Here is a 24,252-nt window from a genome sequence, read left to right as displayed (position 1 = left end):
CGTGACCAAACAGCACCCAAATGTAGTAGCAAAAGCCTTGCAATTTTTCCAATCAAGTTGCAATTCGCTGCTGCATGTAGGCTTGGTTGACACATTCTATAATTTGTGCAACGGACAGATAAATGTGGACAACGTAGAAAAGAATGGGTCTTCGTTAAAACAGTAAAAAAAAAAATTTAATTATATGGTCGTGTACATGAAGCCCTAGATGTAGTGGTGGTGCTTGATCACCTATTTTGTGTATAGTTTTACTGCTTTCCTTACAAAGGTGTACAGTTTGGAATACTGTTTAAGACATTAATCAGCACTGAATGTATGGCTAAAGAGAACACAACATAGGGGCGAGTATACATTAACAGCATCTTTGAGCTGTCCTTTGACATCACTTGGAAGGCCTCAAGCAAACCTCATTAGACGAGCCCTCAACCAGTCAAGTGGTCATTAGTGCTAATGTATCTGCAGAAAGTGAGCTGTAGGCGGTCCATTAGCCCATCTCTCCTAATCCAAACAGCTGAATGAATGAACAGGGGGAAGGAGTGATGGGATGAAAAGGCACAGGGACAGCTACTACTGATAGACTACAATTATTAGACTTACCTAAATCCTTAGTTTGCTTTTGAGTTTCGCTGCTGAATTTACTCAGAAAGGGATTCTCCTGAGTGAGAAGAATCTTGATATCATCTACAGATACAGTTACCACTCTTGACTTAATAAAAGGATAAATTGTATAAATTCCCTGAAAATGAAGGACAGATGAATAAATAATGCGGCCTCAACCTTCCCGCGTGTACTCGTTTCAGACTATACACTGCAGAAATAATGAAAAATAAGAACATTTATTCTATAAAGCTGCATGTATCCACAGAAAAAGATTTATATATGTAAATCTACTCCTGCACAAATTACCTCTTGTGCAAGCCTGTAAGCACAACCATACTGTTCCCCGTCACTATTCCGACACAGCACTTTAATGCCAGTGTTTATTACCTGCAATAGAAAGCAAATCTGATGGTAAGCTAATATAGTTATCTGCTACTGTCTGCATTGCCATTTTATGCTATTCAGTTTGTTAAAGGGATTTTGGGTATAGAGCTGTGGAGTTGGGTTGCTAGATCGCCACTAGCACATCCGCCCATTCCCCATAGCTCGCTGTGCTTTTATTGTGTCAAAAAAACGATTTTATAGATATGTAAATGAACCCAAACACCTATGTCATTTCCCATCAAAAAAATCACTTGCTGGTTAAATGAAAGTAACTAAGTCAAAATTTGCCAGGGCTATGAATAATTATGGGCAGCACTGTATATATAAAATAGCTATAGGGACTGGGTATTGCAGATGTGCTAGCAGCGATCTAGCAGCCCATGTCATCAGCTCTATACCCAAAATCCAGGTGACAGGTTCTCTTTAAAGGGGGTTGTTTCACCTGAGACATTGGTGGCATATAACCAGGATTTGTCAATGTCAAATAGGTGACGGTCTCAAAGTGAACGAGAGCGAACCACCCTCCATCTATTTCTATGGGAGTTGTAAAAATAGCAGAGTACTATTGACAACTCATTTAATAAAATTTTATCCGTATTGGATTTTTAGTCAGTCATTTTGAATACCATCATGGAATAGGTTGTATAAACTCTCTGTATAAAAGATCTCAGACCAAATGCTCTTTAAAATTAAAACCGTTCCTGGGTCTGCCCGCAAGGTCCGTTCCTGGGTCTGCCCGCAAGGTCCGTTCCTGGGTCTGCCCGCAAGGTCCGTTCCTGGGTCTGCCCGCAAGGTCCGTTCCTGGGTCTGCCCGCAAGGTCCGTTCCTGGGTCTGCCCGCAAGGTCCGTTTCAAGGATCCGTTCAGAATGCATCAGTTTGGCTCCGTTCCACCTCCATTCCGCTCTGGAGGACACCATCCGCCTGGCGATGCAGAGCCAAACAGATCCGTCCTGACTTACAATGTAAGTCAATGTAGACGGATCCATTTACATTGACACAAAATGATGCAATTGTAAACTGATTGTCAAAACAGTTTGACTTACACTTAGGCTCCATTTACACATCCGCAATTCCATTCCGCATTTTAGCGGAACGGAATTGCGGACCCATACATTTCTATGGGGCCGCGCGACGTGTGGTCCCGATACAGAATTGTGGACCCGCACTTCCGGGTCCGCAATTCCGATCCTAAAAAATAAATAAAATAAATATAGTACATGTCTTATTCTCTTACTGCCGGCAATGTGCGATCTGCAAAATGCGGAACGCACATTGCCGCTGTCCGTGTTTTGCGAATCCGCAAAACACACACGGATGTGTGAATGGACCCTTAGACTTAGATTTTTTTGGGGGGGACAGAATAATGCATACGGATCAGTTCTGAACGGATACCAGCGTTTGCATTTATAGGTGCTGATCCGTCTGTGCAGTAGCAAAGTAGCCTTAACTGGGACAATTGGCTAATGATGGCTTGTTTCACTGATGGTGACAGCTCTTTGGATCTCATCTTGAGAGTTGACAGCAACAGATTCCAAATGCAAATAGCACACTTGAAATGAACTCTGGACCTTTTATCTGCCCATTGTAATTGGGATAATGAGGGAATAACACACACCTGGCCATGGAACATCTGAGAAGTCAATTGTCCCATTACTTTTGGTCTCTTAACAAGTGGGAGGCACATATGCAAACTGTTGTAATTCCTACACCGTTCACCGGATTTGGATGTAAATACCCTCAAATTAAAGCAAGTCTTGTTCATTTTATGTCAAATCCATTGTGGTGGTGTATAGCGCCAAATTTTTTTGAATTGTGTCGATGTCCCAATATTTATGGACCCAACTGTATTTTTGTAGCAAGTTATAGCGATGGGTGTCCAACTGCTGATGGCCCCACAATTATAAGAACAGCAGCCATGTGCTCCCCATTTGAATGGAACCAATGGTTGAGCAACCGCACTACCGCCCCATTCAAAGTTGATGGGACTGCCGATAGTATGGTTGGATCCCCACCAACAGTTATTACCTCTCCAACAGATTGGGGCTAACATCCAGTTAGTGGAATATTCCTTTAAAGAAGCTGTAAATGTCCAATATTAGCTAATGGAGTTGTTATCTAATCACATACCATGATTTGCTCATGTGCTAGGAAAGCTCCATCACGCTATGGGCCAGATTTATCATTACACTTACATCTTACTCCACTTTCACATATGTCCAAAGTCACTTTTTGGCCAAGTCAGATTTATTAATGGTCTTTTAATACTGTGATAAATGTGGTTTGACAGTAGCAGTTTATCCTTTAGTAAGATCTACTCTTTAGTGCCCCCATCACAAAGAAAAGTAAACATCAACTAGTAGCCATTCAAACCAGTCTACGTAATGCAAGACAGGCCAGATCCTCAAAAGAGGGTGACGCTCTTTATAACTACTCTACTGTGGCCAAGAAATGTCAAATTCCCCAATACAACAGATGACCTGGGTTTTCTAAACTGGACAACTACTGAAGTCTTGTTCACTATTCCAGATACTGAAGGGGCCACAGACACATAAGTACCATAGTTTATTGATGAAGCATTGCTGGTAAAAACAGAAAATGAGAAGTACACCAAGACGCTTCTGCATTGGGAGGGGTTCAAAATGTGAAAAAATACCTTCATCTTTTCGCTATTATGAAGCAGCACATTTCTCAGTTCCTTGGAGACCATATACAGTTGTTTCTTCTTCCCTTCTTGGGTGCGAGTCAAGAGATTTTGCTGTGGGAAAGATGAATCTAGGGCATAGAATTTCCTGCCAAATTAAAAGGTCATTAGGCTTCCAACTTCAAATAGATTTGTTATTGCCATATATACCATTTCCTGTTAAGTCAGACATTTGTAAAGAAGCCCTAATAGAGTCACCTTAGTTTGTGTTAGCACATTAATACAGGGGAGAACTAACCAGTAACTATAGCTGGTCTACACTAGAACAGCTATTCCTCCTAACCCCCCATATATATGCATGCTTGGCTAGGCTGAATATGTGTTCTGCATGTGGAGAGGGGAGTAAGCAGCTGCCAGACACCTCTAGCAGAAGCTTATCTCCCCTGAAAACAAGTGGATCCGTCATCTTGTATTTTAATCTGCTATCGGGACAAAGGTGGGACATCCCCCTACACACTGGTTGGTAGGTCGGTTTGCGAAATTCGTGGGCTTGGCTGACATTAACCTAATGTGTATGGCCATCTTAACAATATCAGGAAATAAATGTGCAGCCAGATTTAACTTCAAATGATCGTGTAAGCCTTTTTTGCTTTCCAATACATTAAAAATGTCAATCCATTTCCCGCTCGGCGGGTACTGTATTTTTCGCCCCATAAGATGCATTTTTTTCCCCTGCGTCTTATGGGGCAAATACTAATGAGCGCTTCCATTATGGAAGCGTTTATTAGTACCAGAGGTAGCGGGAAGGCTCTGTACTCACCGCTTCCTGGTCCTCGGCTGTAGACTGCTGTGGCTGCGCACAGCGTGGGGGCGCTCTGACCTCACACTGGGCGCGCGCCGGTTCACAGCACAGCCGAAAGCAGGAGGAAAAAAAAAAAAGAGCGCGGGCGGTGAGGAGCGGTGGTGTTCAGGAGAAGGAGAGTTAAGTGGTTTATTTATTTTATTAAACATGAGACAATAGGGGCTCAACGGGGGCTGCCGAGGGCTGACACGAGGCAACGGGGGGGTCATTCACATTGGGGTCGGAGCTGAGGGCTTGTTAGGGGTCTTATTGTCCTCTAAAACATAGATGCGTCTTATGGGATGGTATACACTGCTGGGTACAGAATGCTCCATGCAATGTAAACCTGACCAATATGATTTTGAGGCTGTTTTGTATGTGTTAAAAGCCCTTCTGAAATGTATACCATTGATCTACAGAATGCTGTGAGGCACAACAAGCCCATATACCTCCTCGCTTTTTATATGATGCACAATTCTGTTGTGGAAAAAATAAAAATAAAATCACTTACTGTATAGGGGGAAAGATTGGATCATCCTCTGACAGAAAAACAAATGGATCTTCTTTAAATCCAAATAACTTCATTTTTTTGGATGGTGGAGGCCTGTACACAGGAGTAAAATGTTTGGAAAATATTTTTATTATTGCATTCTACTTATCTTGGAATAAAATCCTTCTGTCAATTGGTCTAAAAATGTTCAACCGATTTTTCTCTCCAGCCTTCAACGTCAGTATTTGCAGACTTCTCCTCAGGAAATCGGTCAGAGAGCTGCACTGATGGCTTGATCTGTATCCCTCATCTCTAGTTCTCTGACAGCTCAAACACTCATTTAAGCCAAATTCTTATCAATTTGATGAGTTCGGAGGCAAATCTGTGCGGTCAATCCGCATCAATTGGTGCAGATTTGCATGCGGATTTGCGTGCAGATTTTACTAAGTGAATGAAGAAAATCCGGTCAGAAAAAATAAAATAAATTGACATGCTGCGGATTTTAAAATCCGCACCGCCGGTCAAAATCCGTGCGGAAAAAATCTGCATCGTGTGTACTGAGCATTCCAAATTCTCATAGAATAAAATGTACATAACCTACAGTGCGGATTTTCCGCACGCAATCCTGATCGTGTGCATTTAGCCTAATAAGTTTAAAAAAGGAGTCTGCTTTACATGACACCTCTACACAAACTTTTTTAGGCCAGTCTCACACTGCGTGCAGCAGTTATTTGTCCAGCCGCCTCTACGCCACTCCCCATTATAGTGAATTGGGCCAGGCGGACTACCGCCAGCACACATGTGTACACTGTAGTACAGATTCGGCAGGCCTTAATAATAAACTGGCCTTAATAATAAACTGACCTTAATAATAAACTGACCTTAATAATAGGATTTTTGTGCTTAGGCTACTTTCACACTTGCGTCAGGATTCGGGCAGGCAGTTCCAGACGCAAACTGATGCATTTGTCAGATGGATCCGGATCCGTCTGACAAATGCATTGAAATACCGGATCTGTCTCTCCAGCGTCATCCGGAAAAACAGAGCCAGTATTTATTTTTTCAAAGATTTAAAGGTCCGTGCATGCGCAGACCGGAAGAATGGATCAGTCAATGTGGTAATTTTAATGCTGATCCGGCACTAATACATTGCAACAGAAATTCTGGCAAGTGTTCAGTATTTTGGGCCAGAGAGAAAAACACAGCATGCTGCAGTATTTTCTCCGGCCAAAATACGTAAGAGGGACTGAACTGATGCATCCTGAATGGAGTGCACTCCATTCAGAATGCATTAGGATAAAACTGATCAGTTTTTTTTCCCGTATTGAACCCCTAGGACGGAATTTAATACTGGAAAAGAAAAATGTTAGTGTTAAGTACCCTTACCTGTTAAATCCTTTTCTCGCCAAGTTCATTGGGGGACACAGGAGCCCATGGGTATAGCTGCTGCTACTAGGAGGAGAGACTAGGCCAAAAAAAGTTAGCTCCTCCTCTCAGCTAATCAGTTTGTACAAAAGCAGTAGGAGCATTCCAGGAGAAGCCAACAGAAAAAACGAGTAAGAAGATAACTGGAGATAGGTCCGAACCAAGAACAGGTAGGACCCATCAGGAAAAGCCAGCGATGTATGTACTGGGTGGGTGCTGTGTCCCCCAGTGAACTTAGCGAGAAAAGGATTTTACAAGTAAGAACTAAAATCCTATTTTCTCCCTCGTATCATTGGGGGACACAGGAGACCATGGGACGTTCTAAAGAGTACCATGGTGATGGAACAGAATCCAGAACAAATCTAAGGCCGGCTATAAGGTCCCGCTTTAAAACGCAGGGAAAGGATGCACAGGAAGCCCTGAATGGGACAGGAAGAGCATAAACCCGGAAGTCCAGCCAGAGAGCGAAGAACACGCAGTGGCTCAGACTGGGTAGAAAGAGGAAACCCCCAGTTAAAGGAAGCCCAAGGGCTCGAGAGACTTCAGAGCAGCACAGAATATCCACAAGAAGGATAAGCACGTCTGACGACTGAAGAAGGATCAATTGGATATCAAGGATCACAAAACTGCAGTAGAAGCCTGGACTGGAAAGCCAAGATGTCTTGCATGACAATAGGCCCCACAAAAACAAAAAAATAAAAATAAACACGAGTTTGGTCAACTCACGGAAATGGGTCTGTAGAATCCGTGTATGAATGAGAACTGGCAAACGAGCAACAAGGGGACCCAGACAAGATCTTATTAAATGTGTAAGCATATGGATGGGATATTTCTACACAGGAAAAAACTTTATAATTTGGAAGGAATCACTAGGAAGATGGCAGAGGACCAGTCCTCTAGCAATCTCCAAGGTAGATGAGGTGACATCTGTGGAACAATTTGCAAGAGAAAAACACAGTAGCCACCCGTTTGTAAAAGATCCAGCACGAGAAGAGAATAAAAATTATGGAATTCAATCAATAAGATATAAAGGACGGCAAAGGGAGATGAAAAAAAATTACAACGGGAGCCAGTTAGTTAGAGGTATAAATTGAAAGGCCATAGGCCACTGGGGAGAAGTCAGAGGAAAAAACATTGTCCTCGGGGCAATGATTCAATAGCATCTCAGCTGTGCAGCAGAGAGGAATGAGGCATAAGGGTGTGGCCAAAATAACCACTGTCACTGGACAAGACGAAGAATGTGAGTAATGCTGGATATAGAACCATAACATGACTGGCTTTAGACAGCCTGAGAAAACGGAGCGGGCTACGATCCATGAGAGAGAGAGCACATACACTCCCCAGGAATACACTCATGGAAGCAGAATCAAAAAGGTAAGGACCGCAGGATACTCCTCGTGAGACTTCTAACGAGAGAAGCTGCCTGATACTCCACAGAGAAAACTGCCTGAATCAGACATGCCCACCTGTAGGCCAAAGAACAAAATACCTTGGGGATGGGTAGAAGCAAAGCAGACGCCAGAAACATCGGAGGTGGGAAGCCTCGTCAGAGACCACATACTGTCAGTGTAGCAACTCTGCCTGAAGTGGAGAATGTGGTCATCAGTTTTAGAGATAATAGAAGTACTCCTCCAGTAAGGGAGTGTGATGACGATATCCAATGTCCCAACAGTACCAGAGAAACACTGGTACAAAGTGGAAAGGGTGTTGCGTTCAAGCAACGAAACCTCTATTAGAGGTGGCAAGAAGTGACAATAACCCGGCTCTGCCTAGTGGGGGGAGTAATGTAGCAGACTTACAGAATGAGCCATGAAGAAGTATGTTAACTATTGAAGGACATGTCAGAGTCATTACTCATGTCTTAAGAGAGGCAGTGCTGATGTCACAGCATCAACTGTTAGCGCCCATGTCCCACTTGTGACGGAAACAACGTGGTAGACAAGAGCCATAGAAGCGAGGAAGCTATGCCAACTGAAGAACACCGCAATAGTGCGCACCCGAAGTAAAGGGGCTCATCAGCTATAGCATTCATGCCATTGCAAATGCCTGGTTTTATGAAGGAAGTAATGCAGATGACCAGGTCCTCAGGAATGAATGGGCATGTCTGCTACGCCACCAAGCCAGCAGAAAGACCACACTTGTCGGAGCAACAGCATTCATTGGTAGCGTAAAATGAGCCGAAGGTCCACCTGAGAGTGAAATATAGATACAGTCACCACACCTAGGACCAGTGTGAAGGTTTCACCTGTAGAAGGAGGGACACAGTAGGAGCTACAGCCTACAAACCAGGGACGAAACACGTTGTGGAACAAAAGGCCAAGTGTAAGAAAACACAAAACCAATACCCAGCGAAAGATGTGGGGAAGGGAGCAACGTGGGAGCCACCACGGCTAGCGGGGTGGCAGTAAACCCCGAGCCTGAGAAGGGAACAATACAGTAGCAGATAAAAAGGTTAGGGCTAAGGCAAATTCTCCACCTGAGAATGGGGCCATATCTAGTGGTAGTGCAATACTCCACCTGAGGAGGCCATACAGTATAGGCCACAGTATCGGAATAATCAGAAGAACTTCTGGCCGGGAAAGGAGGATGGGACGAACAGCCATGAGATGGCCAAATGACGGATGAAGAAGCCTGGGATGGGTATACAGGACGCCCAATAGCAGGGTGCAGCAGTCGACCCGGGAGAGGATCTAACCGCTGGGAAATGCTATCGGACTGCCCTGGAGGTGAAGGGGGGGGGGGGGGGGGGGCCCACAAAGGAGAAAACCAAGGCCGGTAGGGAATGCAGGCTGAAAGGAGCACTTCAGTGGAATGGGGGAGGAAGAGCGGAATGGAGAGGTGGGGTGGAAATTACAGGGGGAGGTGGTGGGAGTTATAATTGCCCTGTGCTCACCATACTCACTCCATCTTACTCCTCTTCACCCCCACCCCCTTGGGGTTACCTCCTCAGCCATTAGCACTGAGGTAGTAGTGAGGCGGAGGGGGAGGGGGGCTGCAGAAATGCAGGTGACACCATGGCTGGTGGGATGCAGGGGAGCTGGGCTGCCCTGGTCCACTTTGCCTTCTTGGGGAAGGTTGGGCGATGAGGGGAACTGACATCGGCCTTCCTCCCCGGGTAAACAGAGAGGCAAAGCATCTGTTTCCCGAACCTAAAGGGGAAGAAAGTGAAAGTAAAAGAAAAGAAAACTGTAGCAGTTGCCCTGCAAAGCAGAGAGAGAGGTCTGCCTCCTACAGACACTAAGCTAAAACTGATTAGTTCAGTCACTGCAGGAGGGGAATAGCTGAAAGGAGGAGCTAACACTTTGTTGCCTCCTTGTAGCAGCAGCTATACCCATGGTCTCCTGTGTCCCCCAATGATTTAAATTTAAAACATTCAGTTCAGATACTTATTTTTCAAGTTTGAATCATTAAACATACATTCAGAAACTATTGCCCCAAATACCTTTCTTTACAGTAATATGCAACAAAAGAAAGGCACCAATGGAGATACCCGCATCTCTATTTCTATGGTCTTCAAGGGGGTGCTCAACCACATAACATTTTTTCAAACTGTTTACAAAATAAAGTAGCGCTCACCTTTCCAATCCTCTACGACCCTCAAGTCAACCGTTTGCTAGAGCCTGGTAAAAACAGGCAGTGGGCCAGTAAAGAGCTGGCATGGGATTATTTTGTACTCTTGTTATTTTAGACCACTGAAAAGTGCCTTACAAAAAAACTTTATGCGAGTGGACAACCTCTTAAATAGATTCAGGTGGTAAATAAAATAAATATAAATACTAAAGTTTAATGACCTACCCACACACACTGTCTTTTTTAACCGAATCACTCTCAGGTTTGGTGCCTTCATTCTCCACATCAGCTGTAACCATTGCTGGCTCAGATGTTGATTCTGTGACCTCTTCCGCAACATCAGTAACTACTGGTACATCTGGCACAGCAGCGGGAGCCCTCCGCAGTGCCTGCAAAAAAAGCAGATCGCGTTTCGGGTCAGGAGGAGGTTAAAGGGAGTCTGTCACCTCCATATGGCCATATCCAGTGCTTACATGGCTCTGTAGCACACCTATACAGGATTGTAATGGTACCTTTGTTCTTTTCTTTAGACTTGCACAAGCAGGAAAAACGAAGTTTAATTCAAATGCAAATGAGCAATCGCAAGTGCCCAGGCTGCTCTGCCTTTTCACTTTATTCCTCCCCAGTCTCTGCCTTTGCCTGCCCTCCAAGCCTCATCGATAGGTCTGGACTTGGAGGGCGGGCAAAGGCAGAGAGGTGGAGGTGACAGACTCCCTTTAAAACAGTTTGTATCACATGTTATCTGGAGTTGAGCAGTAAAACTCCCACGGCAGTCATTATTGGAATAGTATTTCAAGAACAGATAAAAAACTATTATTCAGTATTCCTTCAAAAAAGATACAAACCAACCAAACACCTACAGGAAAAGGAGTTCAAAAAGCCAAATATGCTGCTATCAATTTTAGTTTTTTAGTTTGTTTTTTTATACAGCTGGGTTCCACTTTCACATGGAAACTTGTTAAATTCAAAACTGTCTGAGGCGTCAGACCTCCTCAGTTCCGATATGGATGACCTACCCTAAGTATATTCACTTCAATGCCTAGAACCTGGAAAACCCCTTTAAAGAGCATCCCCTGATAGATGGCAGTGCCATATTTATAGGCACACACCGATTTCCTTCAATTCATAAATGTAATTCTATGCAGAGAAGGGAAAAAAAACTTGGCATTTGCCAAATTGATGGGGTGCTATGGATGGGTTCAGCATATACATCTTTTTTGGTGATCTTTACTGGGGCACATTCAAACATGGTTCACAATGCCAGAAAAGTGTCCAATTCGAAAGATTTCTTGAAAACGTTTCACTCGTTCTTCCAACGAGCTTTCTCAATTATGAGTGACCGTACAAGAATTCTCTGGGAATAAATATGTAACTGAATCAACATCTGATAATTATACCCAGCATGGGGTCAGAGGTCATTATACCCAGCATGGGGTCAAAGGTGTTGATTCCATTATCCTAATTGGAGTCAGTAGGTGATAACGACCTCCCAGAAAAAGGTGTCAAGACAGCATTGTATGTGGCAGACAATAGAGAAGCCAAGCTTGAATAGAGGCGGGGAGGTTAGACATCTATTGTCTTCCACATACAATGCCGTTTTGACACTTTTCTGGGAAGTCTTTATCACCTACTGACTCCAATTAGGATAATGGATCAACACCTTTGACCTCATGCTGGGTATAATGACCTCCATTTATCACTTTTACAAAACTGAATTTGAAAAACGCCAATGTCTCTGTATATTGGGGAAGTGTGTGTGTGTGTGTGTGTGTGGAGGGGGGGGGACACTGCTGAAGTGGGTTACTGCTGTGGCCATTGACTGGCTGAATGGGCAGTCCAAGCGGATGACAGCATATCACGCATGATAACAGGAAGTGGAGAGGAGCGGGGATCAAAGTAATGTACACTTCTACAATAGTATATTACAGTTCACCTTGGGCTGTCTTCTGTTCCAAGGCATAGCAGCCTTCTTTATTAATACAGCTACAAAAAATCCACCCGTGTTCTGATGATGTGGCAGTATTCTTAGACTGAAATAGAGAAAGTGAAGTCATGACGTGAGTTGCCAAAAAACATTTCCCTAATATTTTTGTAAATCTTTGTATGCAATCCTGTGGTTCTACTAAACCAATCATCATAGAGATACATGCATTTCTTTTAAAGGGGATGTTGGATAAAAAAATAAAAATAAAAAAATGTTATTATAAACCGATTCCTAAATCAAATCCTTAATTATGGCTCATTTAGTCTAGGGGGAAATCGGTTAAGAAATTAAAATGGCCACTGTCAGATTACTAGCATGGAATCAGTCCTAATCACACAGCAGGATGGCCTATGTCAGAATGCATAGCACAGAAGCCCTATGTAAGCTCCAGTCTCTGCCTGCATCAGCACTGTGAAGCACATTATGTGCCCATGGACCTCACCTCACCTCATACTCTCAGGTGGTCTACTTTCCTATACTTCACCCTGTGAGTACGAGGTGAGAGGAGCTCTGTTCTGAGGCCCATGGACACAGATAAGCGCTCATCTCAGCCTTGATCTGCCTCACAGTGCTGCTGCAGGTAGAAAACTCCTGCTCTGTAGTCTGACATAGGCCGTCCTGCTGTGTACAATTATTAGGACGGATTCTGTGCTCAGTAATCAGCAGCCATTTTAATTTTTCCACTGATTGCCCCCTAAACTATAAGCCATTATAAATAATTCACCCCTTCAGTACAGAGCCACTTTTCACCTTAAATCCCAGGCCGATTTTTGCAAATCAGACATGTGTCACTTTATGTGGGAATAACTTTGGAACACATTTACTTATCCAAGCCATTCTGAGACTGTTTTCTCGTGACACATTGTACTTCATGACAGTGGTAAATTTGAGTCAATATATTTCACCTTTATTTATAAAATAATCCAAAATGTACCCAAAATTTGGAAAGTCACAATTTTCTAAATTTGGATTTTTCTACTTTTAAAACAGAAAGTGATACCTCATGAAAAGGAGATTTTTGTATAACTTACCAGTTAAATCTCTTTCTCGCTCTTCCTTGGGGGACACAGACCTTGGGTATAGCTCAGCTCCCTAGGAGGCGTGACACTAAGTAAAACTGTTAAGCCCCTCCTCCATCAGCTATACCCTCAGCCTGGAGATAGAGGCTACCAGTTGCGTGTCCAAGTAGTGAAAGGATAACAACCAATAACGGAAACAACCAGCCAGCAACCCAACGGGGCGCCAGACCATAACCCTGTAACCAAACACAGAAGGGTGGGTGCTGTGTCCCCCAAGGAAGAGCGAGAAAGAGATTTAACTGGTAAGTTATACAAAAATCTCCTTTTCTCGCCCATTTTCCTTGGGGGACACAGACCTTGGGACGTTCAAGAGCAGTCCAAGAAGGGAGGGACCACAAACCCGAGGCGGAACACCACCAGAGCATCAGGAAACCGCTGCCTGCAAAACCAGGCGGCCCAACGCAGCATCCGCTGATGCATGCGTATGCACCCTATAGAACTTTGTGAAAGTGTGCAGAGAGGACCAAGTGGCTGCTTTGCACAACTGTTCAGCCGAGGCCCGATGCCTCTGCGCCCAGGAAGCTCCGACTGCTCTGGTGGAATGAGCAGTGACGCCAAAAGGCGGAGGCCTGCCCTTGGCTCGATAAGCCTCAGACACCGCCAGTTTAATGAAACGGGCAATAGCCACCTTGGAGACCGCCAACCCTTTGCGCGAACCCTCCGGAACCACAAACAGGGAGTCCGTGCGCCGAAAGGACCCGGTGACCTCCAAGTAAATCCTCAACGCCCTGACCACATCCAGACGGTGCAGTTCCCGTTCTCTGGGGTGGGAAGGAGAGGGACAGAGCGACGGAAGGACGATGTCCTCATTGATGTGAAAGGCGGAGACCACCTTTGGCAGGAAAGTCGGGACAGGCCGAAGCACAACCTTATCCTGGTGGAAGATCAGGAAAGGTTCGGAGCAAGAAAGAGCCGCTAACTCCGACGCCCGTCGGAGAGACGTGACGGCCACAAGAAAGATGACCTTGCAGGACAGAAGGCGAAGGGAGACCTCCCGTAAAGGCTCGAAGGGGGCTGATTGGAGCGCCGAGAGCACCACATTCAGGTCCCAGGAAGGAACTGGAGGGCGGTACGGCGGAACAGAGTGAGCCACCCCTTGTAAAAAGGTCTTAATTGGCCCTAGAGGGGCCAGGGGACGCTGGAGAAGAATAGACAGCGCCGAAATCTGACCCTTCAGAGAACTGAGGCACAGCCCCAGGTCCAGACCCGACTGGAGGAAGGACAGGATTGTGGGAAGAGAAAACCGGAGAGGTGGGATGCTCCGGGACTCACAGAACCCCAGATAGGACCTCCAAACCCGATAGTAGATCCTAGAGGATACGGGCTTACGAGCCCGGATCATGGTGCGGACTACGTCCGCGGAGAAACCCCGTCGCGTTAAGACGGCGGTCTCAATAGCCACGCCGTCAAACGTAGCGAGCCTAAATGCTCGTGGAAGATCGGTCCCTGAGAGAGAAGGTCTTCCCTGGAGGGCAGTGGCCACGGTGCGTCTGCCAACAGCAACATTAGGTCGGCGTACCAAGACCGGCGGGGCCAATCCGGGGCGATTAGAATCGCGGGGACGCCCTCTGCCGCGATCCTCCGAAGAACCCGTGGCAGGAGGGGAAAAGGAGGAAAGACGTACAGAAGGGAGAATTCGCGCCACGGAAGGACGAGCGCGTCGGCGCCGTATGCCTTCGGGTCCCGTGCCCTGGCCAGGTATAGGGGGACCTTGTGGTTGAATTTGGAGGCCATGAGGTCCACGTCGGGGCGACCCCAGCGAAGACAAAGGGCTTCGAACACCTCTGGGTGCAGGGACCATTCTCCTGGGTCGATGGTGGACCGGCTGAGGAAATCCGCCGCCCAGTTGTCCACCCCCGGGATGTAAATCGCAGATAAGGCCGGCACGTGCGTCTCCGCCCAGAGGAGAATGAGGGTCACCTCTTGCATCGCTGCGAGTGCCTCCCTGATGGTTTATGTATGCCACAGCCGTGGCATTGTCCGATTGGATCCGAACAGGGTGGCCCCTCAGCAGATGGGTCCAGTGTCTGAGGGACAGAAGAATCGCCCTCAGTTCCAGAATATTGATTGGAAGTCTGGACTCCGATAGAGACCAAACGCCCTGGACGGACCGGGGAGGGAAAACCCCCCCCCACCCCCGTAAGCTGGCATCTGTGGTAATCACCAGCCAGTTCAGTGGAAGGAAGGACTTCCCCCTTAGAGGGATATGCAACCACCAGCCGAGGGAAGCTCGAGCCAGGGGAGGCAGAAGAAAGGTCCTGTCCAGACTCCTCAGTGATTTGTCCCAGGCCGACAGAATTGCCCTCTGAAAGGTGCGGGATCGGAATTGTGCGAACGGCACCGCTTCGAAACAGGCAACCATCTTTCCCAACAACCGCATGCTGGATCTGAGGGAAGGGCGGTGATGACGGAGGAGACTGCGAACCGACCCGCGAAGGGCCAGACGCTTGTCCGACGGAAGGCGGACCTCCGCCAACTCTGTATCCAGGAGCATCCCCAGGAAGATCAGCCGTCTGGAGGGGGTAAGGGAAGATTTGGGGTGGTTGATAATCCAACCGAACCGCGTCAGGGTCTCCAGAGTGAGTTCCACACTGCGGGATGTCTGAGAGAAGGAGGGTGCCTTGACCAGGATGTCGTCCAAGTATGGGAGAAGAAAAACACTTCTTGAACGTAGAAGGGCCAAGACAGGGGCCAGGACCTTGGTGAACACTCGAGGAGCAGTCGCCAGACCAAAGGGAAGGGCGACGAATTGGAAGTGATCATCCCCCACCGCAAAGCGCAGGAAGCGGTGATGACATGGAGCAACCGGAACGTGGAGGTATGCATCCTGAATGTCGATTGAGGCCATGAAATCCCCTCTTTCCAGGGAGGCCACTGCGGACCTGAGAGACTCCATCCGGAATCTCTGCAGTCGGAGAAAACGGTTCAGGCGTTTTAGGTCCAAGATCGGACGCACTGAGCCTTCCTTCTTGGGAACCACAAAGAGGTTCGAGTAGAACCCCCTGAACCTTTCCGTCGGAGGCACGGGGGCGACGACACCCTTGTCCATTAGAGAGTGAATGGCCGCGAAGAAGGCGGCCACTCGTACGGGATCTCGCGGAGGACGGGATCGGAAGAAACGGTCTGGCGGAATGGACGCAAATTCGATTTTGTATCCGCAAGATACAATCTCGAGCGCCCATGCGTCTGAGATGTGGGCCCGCCATACGTTCCTGAATAGGAGAAGGCGGCCCCCACCCGGGTGGGTGGGGGCGCACCTTCAGGCAGAGGGCTGCTGGCCTGTGGGAGCCCGTGCAGGCTGGGACTTGCGCCAGGTAGGTTGCGTCCGAAAAAACGGCTTCTTGCGTCTATCCTGGGCTGGGCCAGAGGAAGAAGAACTGGCCGCGGGTCTAGACCCGGTGGGCTTGCGAAAGGACCGAAAACGGGACGAACCAGCGCGACCACGGGGGGCGCCCATTGGCCTGGACTGGGGGAGGTGAGTACTCTTCCCACCCGTGGCCTCTGATATAAGTTCGTCCAGACGGGTTCCGAACAGGCGGGAACCCGTGAATGGTAGGCCGGCCAAAGAGCGTTTGGAAGCGGCGTCCGCCGCCCAAACCTTCAGCCAGAGTTCCCTCCTGACAGAAACTGCCAGGGCAGAGGAACGGGCAATGAGGGCACCCGCATCAAGGGAGGCCTCACAGACGAATTTTCCGGCCTGAACAATTAGTTGGGCTAAGGAACGGAGGTCCTGAACAGGGACGTCCGACCCTAACTCCCGTTCCAGTTGCAAACCCCATTCAGAGACCGCTTTGCCAACCCAGGCGGAGGCAAAGACCGGTCTAAGGGCCGAACCAGAGGCAGTAAATATGGCCTTGGAGAGGGATTCCGTACGACGGTCCTCAACAGACTGGAGGGAAGATCCGTCCTGTACAGGAATAGTAGTGCTTTTGGACAGGCGAGCCACGGGAGGATCAACCTTAGGCGGGGATGTCCACGTGGTCACAGAATCCGCTGGAAAGGGATAACAAATGTCCAGCTTTTTGGGTGTAATAAAGCGGACGTTAGGCCGAGTCCAAGCCTTGGATACCACAGAAGAAAAATCAGCGTGTATGGGAAAAACCTTGGAGGCCTGTTTGGGGCGGAGAAAGGACACGCCGGCCTGTTCAGAGCTGGGGGGGTCATCGTGTAGCTGAAAGGTATCACGGATGCTAGTGACAAGATGCCCCACCGCGGACGCCAATTTGGACGGAAGCTCTGAGTCCATGTCCACGTCCGAATCCGCCAGTTCTCCCTCAGAAAGCGTATCCCTTTGAGAGGATAGACTTGACTGAGCTCGCACGCATGGCGGAGAGAGCGAAGCATCTGGAGAAGATGTGCGCTCAACCCTTGAACGTTTCTGAGTATGCCGGGCCCTGGAAGATTCGCTGGGAGGCAGGGAACCAGTGGGGGCGGCAGAAACGGTAGTCCCAGCGGGTGCGACAGGGATTGTGGCAGCCTGCGGGAGAGGCGGTCTATCCACGAGACGGCCCACTACGTGTGTAAGGCTTTCCACCGCCTGAGACAGAGACCTAGCCCAGTCAGGGGGTTCAGAGGCACCGGGGGGCGCAGCGGGAAGCGGGCCCTGCACCGGGGCCTGACATGCAAGGCAATGCGGCTCAGATTGCCCACGCGGAAAAAGTTCCTTACAGGCGGTACAGGCATGGTACCAGGGTTTGGGGGCACCTGTGGGATCTGACATGCTGAAGTGTGGTTGTACTCTAATATAGAGACCACAAAGGGTTATAGCAGCTATGACCAGGAGGGTTAGGAGAGGGTTAACTGTCCTACCAGTGCCTCAGAAGAACGTCAGGAGATGGCCCAGATCAGCAGCAGCAGAGAAGCAGTGAACAGCAGTGAGCAGCAGAGAGCGCCCACAGAAGCCGAGCGATGTACACAGGAGGTTAGAGTCCCCCACCGTGTCCCAGCTTCCTGTCAGGAGTGAGGAAGCGCGGGAAACCTCAGCAGAAAGCGCGGGGAACAAGCTCCGCCCCCTCCAGCGCTTGAAATGTCTCCTGTGAAGGAGAACGTAGCTCCGCCCCCAAAATGACACGCGGAAGCCCCGCCCCCTGCCGGGACCGCTAAGCCCCGCCCCCCGTTCTCGGCGGGAAGGGGGAGAGAGAGAAGAGAAAAATGGAGTCAGCCCCGAATGAGGGGGAGGGGGGGGAGAAAGATAGCAGCGTGGGGGGGAAAAGCGTGGGGGTGCTGAGGATGCTGCTGTGCTGCATTGTCCTGCAGATGAGCGCTCAGAATGAGCGACCACGGGTGCCCCCCTTACCCAGAGGGGTAGATGCTGCAGATAGGGACGGGGTATGGGCTGGAATAGCCATCTCACCGTGCGACGTCTTCACCCTCAGTCCTTTCCAGCAGGGTCGCCCCTTCAGCCACTGGCACCGCAGTGGCAGGAAGCTGGAAGAGGGGCTTGGCGTGCGGGCGACCCCCTAGCTGGCGGGATGTAGGGGAGCCATTGCTGCCCAGATCCTTCTATTGCTTCTGTGGGGGAGGCAGCAGTGCAGATAAGTTGGCACTGGCGCAGCTCAACCCCGGGAGAGCAGAGAGGTCAATGCGTCTCTGGTATCCCTAGGAAAAAATAAAATAACAAAATTAGAAGAAAAAGTAAAAATAACAAGGAGAAAACAGCCCTGCAGTAGCAGGGAGTGTCTTGCCTCCTTGGACACTAAGCTAAAACTGGTAGCCTCTATCTCCAGGCTGAGGGTATAGCTGATGGAGGAGGGGCTTAACAGTTTTACTTCGTGTCACGCCTCCTAGGGAGCTGAGCTATACCCAAGGTCTGTGTCCCCCAAGGAAAATGGGCGAGAAATATTTATTACTTAACATTCCCCATATGTCTGCTTTATGTTTGCATCATTTTGTAAATGTCATTTTGTTAGGACGTTAGAAGGTTTAGAAGCAATTTTTCAAATTTTCAACAAGATTTCCCAAACCCTTTTTTTAAAGCACCAATTCAGTTATAAAGTGATTTTTAGGGGTTTACGTAATGGAAACCACCAATAAATTACCACATTTTAGAAACTACACCCCTTAAATTACTCAAAACTGATGTTACAAACATTAACCCTTGAGGTTCCACAAGAACTAAAAGGAAAATGGAGGTGACATTTAAAAATAGATAGTAGATTTTTTATGTTAACAGCAAGTGTTAACAGCAAAATAAAACTCTATATATTACTCTGATTCTGGAGTTTACAGAAAAACCATAGGTGGCGGTAAACTGCCCTATGGGCACGTGGCAGTGGTCAGAAGGAGAAGAGCGCCACATGGATTTTGGAGGCAGATTTTGGTAGAATGGTTTTTAGGCACCATTTTGCATTTGAAGAGACCCCGACATTGGTAATCCTCAAAAAGTGACCCCATTTTGGAAACTACACTCCTTAAAGAATATGTTAAGGGGGGGGGGGGGTACTGAGCACTTTGCCCCCTAAGCGTTTTATGGAATTTCGAAACACTTGGCTGTGAAAATAAAAATAATTTCTTCCAATAAAATGTTGCTTTAGCCCCAAATTCTTCATCTTTACAAGGGGTAGCTGGAGAAAAAGCACCCCATAATTTGTTGCCCATTTTCTCCTGAATACGGCAACACCCCATATGTGGTGGTAAACTGTTGTGGGGGCACATGGCTTTTGCAGCGCAGATTTTAATGGATTGGTTTACGGGTGCCATTGGTTTTTATTTTTTGAGTGATTGTCTTATATGGGGGCTAATTTTTTGCGGGATGAGGTGACGTTTCTGTAACAGTGGCTGCTGTGCGCCGCTGTTCCCCTGCTTACCACGGCGGTCCTGGGCACCGTGCTCAGCGGTGATCTATGGCCAGAGCTTCCCATTCACCACTGCAGCTCTGGGCTCTGTTTGTGTAGGTTCTGTAGTTCTGAGGATCTGCTCCACAGTTTCATCTCAGCCCTAACCACAGCATGCTTGCTGCTGTTTTTTTTGTTTTGCAGAACTTCCTAGGTTTTATGGGTTCGGTCATGTGACCTCGCTGACCAATCCTAGCCCTCATGCGCATATATAAGTGGCTCAGCCCCATTCTCAGATGCGTCAGTGTCAAGATCCTTTTGCTCTGCTTAGGTTCCCGATAACCACTTGTGTTCGCGACTCGTACCTGTGTTCCTGGATTCTGTTACTCGTCTGATCTCTGCCAGCTTGCCTTGTCTTTCCCGTTGCTGACACGGATTGCCTGACCTGACCTTTTGCCTGTCTGACTACGCCTGTGCCTCATCCTTCTGTCCTGCCCCGTTTCTCCTGGTAACAACTCCACCTGCCTGACTACACCTGTACTTCTGGTAACTTTCTCAGGTACCTTCTGGTACAACTGAACCAGCTGCCTGGTGTATCTATTCTCCTCAAGAGGTAGCGACCTGGTGTTCCCCCTCGGGAAAGTCTATCCCCATAACTTGGGGTTTGAGGTAGGACACGAGGCACAGTGGGGTCACACCTGCTGGTTCGTGACAGTTTCCATTGATACCATTTTGGCGTACATAAGACTTTTTGATAGCTTGGTATTCTACTTTTTGTGAGGCAGTGGGAAAAAAAAATTATATATATATATATATATATATATATATATATATATATATATATATATATATATATATATATATATATATATATTTTACACCATTCACCGGAGGGGTCATCTCAGGCTACTTTCACACTGCCGTTTCTGGGTCCGCCTGTGAGATCCGTTTCAAGGCTTTCACAAGCGGCCCAATACGGATCAGTTCAGCCCTAATGCATTCTGAATGGATAAGGATCCGTTCAGAATGCATCAGTTTGCCTCCGTTCAGCCTCCATTCCGCTCTGGAGACTTGCAGCGTTTTGGTGCCCGCCTGGCGATGCGGAGCCAAAACGGATCCTTCCATTGACACAATATGGTGCAATTGTAAACGGATCCGTCCCCCATTGACTTTCAATGTAAGTCAGGACGGATCCATTTGACTTACACTTAGACTTTTTTTTTTTTACATAGTAATGCAGCCGGATCCGTTCTGAACGGATACCAGCGTTTGCATCATAGGTGCGGATCCGTCTGTGCAGATACCAGACGGATCCGCACCTAAATGCAGGTGCGAAAGTAGCCTTATGTGATATTTTTATAGAGCAGGTTGTTACAGATGCGGTGTTAGGTTGTTAAGCTTTACACAGTGAAAGCCTTTTTGAACAGAATAAAATCTTGTTTTCGTGTTACTATTTTCTGAGAGCCATTGTTTTTTTTATTTTTTGTGCCCGTTTGTCTTAGGTAGGGTCTAATTTTTTGCGGGATGAGATGACGGTTTGATTGGTACAATTTTGGGCTAAATAGGCCTTTTTGATCGCTTGGTATTATACTTTTTGATACGCAAGATGACCAGAAAATGGCTGTTTTGGCACGGTTTTTATTTTTTTATGGCGTTCATCTGATTGTGTGGTTGTGATTTTTTTATAGAGTCGGTTGATACAGACGCAGCGATACCTAATATGTCAACTTTTTTCAGTTTCCCTTTTTTGGGGAGGGGGGGTTGGTGGGACGACTTATTTTTATTTATTTTTTTACTGGAAACTGAATTTTTTGGGGTAAAACTTTTTTTTATTACTTCTTTTTTCACTTTATTTTTTGTCCTACTCTGGGACTTCAACTTTTGGGTGTCTGATCCCCTTTACAATGCATTACAATACTTCTGTATTGTAATGCATTGGCTGTAGGTGTATTACCAGTGAAATACACTTACAGCCTTCCTGCCTGTGAGATCCAGGGGTCGGAAAGCAGCCACGATGCCCAAGTAAGACCTCGGGCTACCATCCAAGCCATCGGGTCTCAGTTACAGCAGCACAGGGACCCGATGGACACCAGGCAGGGTACCGCACATGCCTCAGTCAGCTGTGTTTTCACCGATGCCGTCGCATACAGCAGGAGTCCGGCTATCAGTGACTGCCGGACCCCTGCAGCTGATTGGGCGGGCACACCTCCTGTGCCCGCCAGATCAGAGAGCCGTAACTGCACGGCGCTGGGATTTGAGACACTGTTACCAGCGCCGTAAGCTGGTATCCTGCGGGTTAAAGGCATTTAGGAATCAATTTATGTTTTTTTTTACTTTTTTTGTGTCCTGAAGAACCCCTATAATAGTTTTGTGTGTAAATAATAGTTTTGTGTATAAAAAAAAAAACAGGAGGCATCAGTCAATCTAGAAGTGCTGCACCATCCCTGCTGCAGCTGTGACATTGTTTTGGCTGAAATGGCGACATCCAAGCTACAGCCTGGCATAAAGGACTGAGGGGCAATTCACACATCCGCAAATGTTCCGCAATATCGGGAATGGGGGAGGACCCATTCATTCTCTATGGGGCCGGAAGAGGTGCGGAGAGCACACTCAGCAAAAAAAAAAAAAAAAAAAAAAAATAGAACATTTTCTATTCTTGTCTGCAATTGTGGACAAGAATAGGCAGTTCTATGAGGGGTGCCGGCTGGGTGTATTGCAGATCCGCAATACACCACGAACGTGTGAATGGAATTATCTAATCATAGAAACACTTCTCCTCCTCCTCCCCCCCCCCCCCCCCCCCCCCCTCATGCCACAATGCCTGGGCCCCCAATTATAAACAATACTTACCCGGCCCCCAAGTCACGTGGATCAAAACATCCAGCAACAGGGAGCAGCCAACAGCAGACCGCTACAGTGACCAGCCTCCCCAGCATCTCCCGTGATCCTAGGGAGGCTGGTTACCTGGCAGTTATTGGCTTGTCTCCCCATCATCTGATGTTTTGACCCGCACGACTGGGAGATGCAGTGTAGGGATCTGGAGCGACATGGGTGGCAGGGACCGGGTAAGTATCGTTTATGCGTGGGGCCCAGGCATTTTGATGGGGTATTTCTACTATTGGATGACCCCTTTAAGCCGTTCTATTATTTCAGCAGCTTTTCTGCACTTTCACATAAAAACTTTCAACTCTGACAACCTCTTTAAGCCAAGGGCAATCAATAAATCAAACCCACAAACTATTTCTAGGTAAAACAATTCACAGCATTTTCAACTGGTCAGCACACAACAACATGTACCCAAAATTATTCCTAAATTTCACGCAAAAATACACATTTGACAGCTTGACAATACTACAATTCCCAGATTGCTCTATTCACTTCTATGGGGGTTGGCAAATGTGCATGCTGGGAGTTGTAGTTTTACTACAGCTAGAGTGCCGAAGGTGTCCGATTCCTGCATTAGAGCAATAAAAGCTGCCTACCAACGGTGCAAGTTCATGTCTTTCATCTTTGTTTCATCCAGAGGAAACATCGTTGGTCGAATTTGGGTATGTCTACTCGTGGGCACATCTTCCCACTTGTCAAACCACTGACCTTCTTTTGTCATTACCTGTTAAGAGAAAGGATAGCTTTAGGTGTTGCACGAAAGGTGGCAAAATGTCTTCTGGCTATTATTCACTCAGATTCCCTAATGGGCTGGCTCTGGGAGCAGAGCTCAGTAAGCAGAGGCAGAATAAGCTCAGATGGCTTCCTACCAACAGACTCCCGACATCAGTTTCCCAGTTTACATCCAGAATTGGCACCTCTATTGTATAAGTGCTGATAGCAAGCAGCGCCATCAAAACTGCTTTTTCTACAGTACAAGAAAACGGTTGGTTCATGATGCCAACCGGCACAGTTTTAGGCGAGAACAGGGGGCCAGAGGAGAGGAATAGTAGTACAGAGTGTAGTCCTATCCATGGCTGAGAACCATTTGTAGCACAACGGTTGTACTCCATAGGAATGCAGAATATCACATATACATGAGATGGAAACACTTGCCCTCCAGTGGGTTATCCCAGGCATCCATTTTAAGCCAGGAAGCTCTGAAGATACATCAGCAAGCTCAAGAGATCCTAGAGGAAGAGGAACAAATTCAGGTTTAGGCAAAATGTTTACAACATTAAAAGGGGTTGTTCAACCATTTATGGGGAGCACAAATGTGAATCTCTAATGAGCCTGGTACATTAAAAAAATAAAGACTTCTTCACACGATAACAGTATTTAGAGGACTTGTCCATATCCAGCAAAAACGCCAGCTCTCGGGCTCATTGACTGATATTTTTTCCATTTTAGTTCCAGGCAAAAGATCAGTGGAGGGTCAAATATAAAAGGATCCCAAGTGCTGCAGTTTTAGGAGGACGTGACTGGGCTTTAAGCCAAAAACCAGGAGTGGATCTTAAAGTCAGTTAACAATATAAGGGA

At 47.2% G+C, this 24,252-nt stretch overlaps 1 protein-coding gene across 1 annotated transcript in view; it reads right to left on the bottom strand.

Annotated features, from left to right (window-relative positions):
- The window catches only part of NSUN2 (NOP2/Sun RNA methyltransferase 2), a 64,979-nt gene that overhangs the window by 3,864 nt on the left and 36,863 nt on the right, over positions 1–24,252 (bottom strand). Inside the window, exons 11-18 of the mRNA XM_044294198.1 lie at positions 23,830–23,903; positions 23,271–23,398; positions 11,886–11,982; positions 10,178–10,341; positions 4,979–5,071; positions 3,639–3,774; positions 907–987; positions 598–736 (exon numbers count right to left, since the gene is read on the bottom strand). Of these exons, the coding sequence (XP_044150133.1) occupies positions 598–736; positions 907–987; positions 3,639–3,774; positions 4,979–5,071; positions 10,178–10,341; positions 11,886–11,982; positions 23,271–23,398; positions 23,830–23,903 (912 nt within the window). The remainder of the gene's footprint in view (positions 1–597; positions 737–906; positions 988–3,638; positions 3,775–4,978; positions 5,072–10,177; positions 10,342–11,885; positions 11,983–23,270; positions 23,399–23,829; positions 23,904–24,252) is intronic.

The sequence above is a fragment of the Bufo gargarizans genome, chromosome 5, assembly GCF_014858855.1.
Source record: "Bufo gargarizans isolate SCDJY-AF-19 chromosome 5, ASM1485885v1, whole genome shotgun sequence".
NCBI classification, from domain to species: domain Eukaryota; kingdom Metazoa; phylum Chordata; class Amphibia; order Anura; family Bufonidae; genus Bufo; species Bufo gargarizans.
Note: the sequence above shows the minus strand (reverse complement) of the source record. Positions and strands in the feature narration are given on the sequence as shown.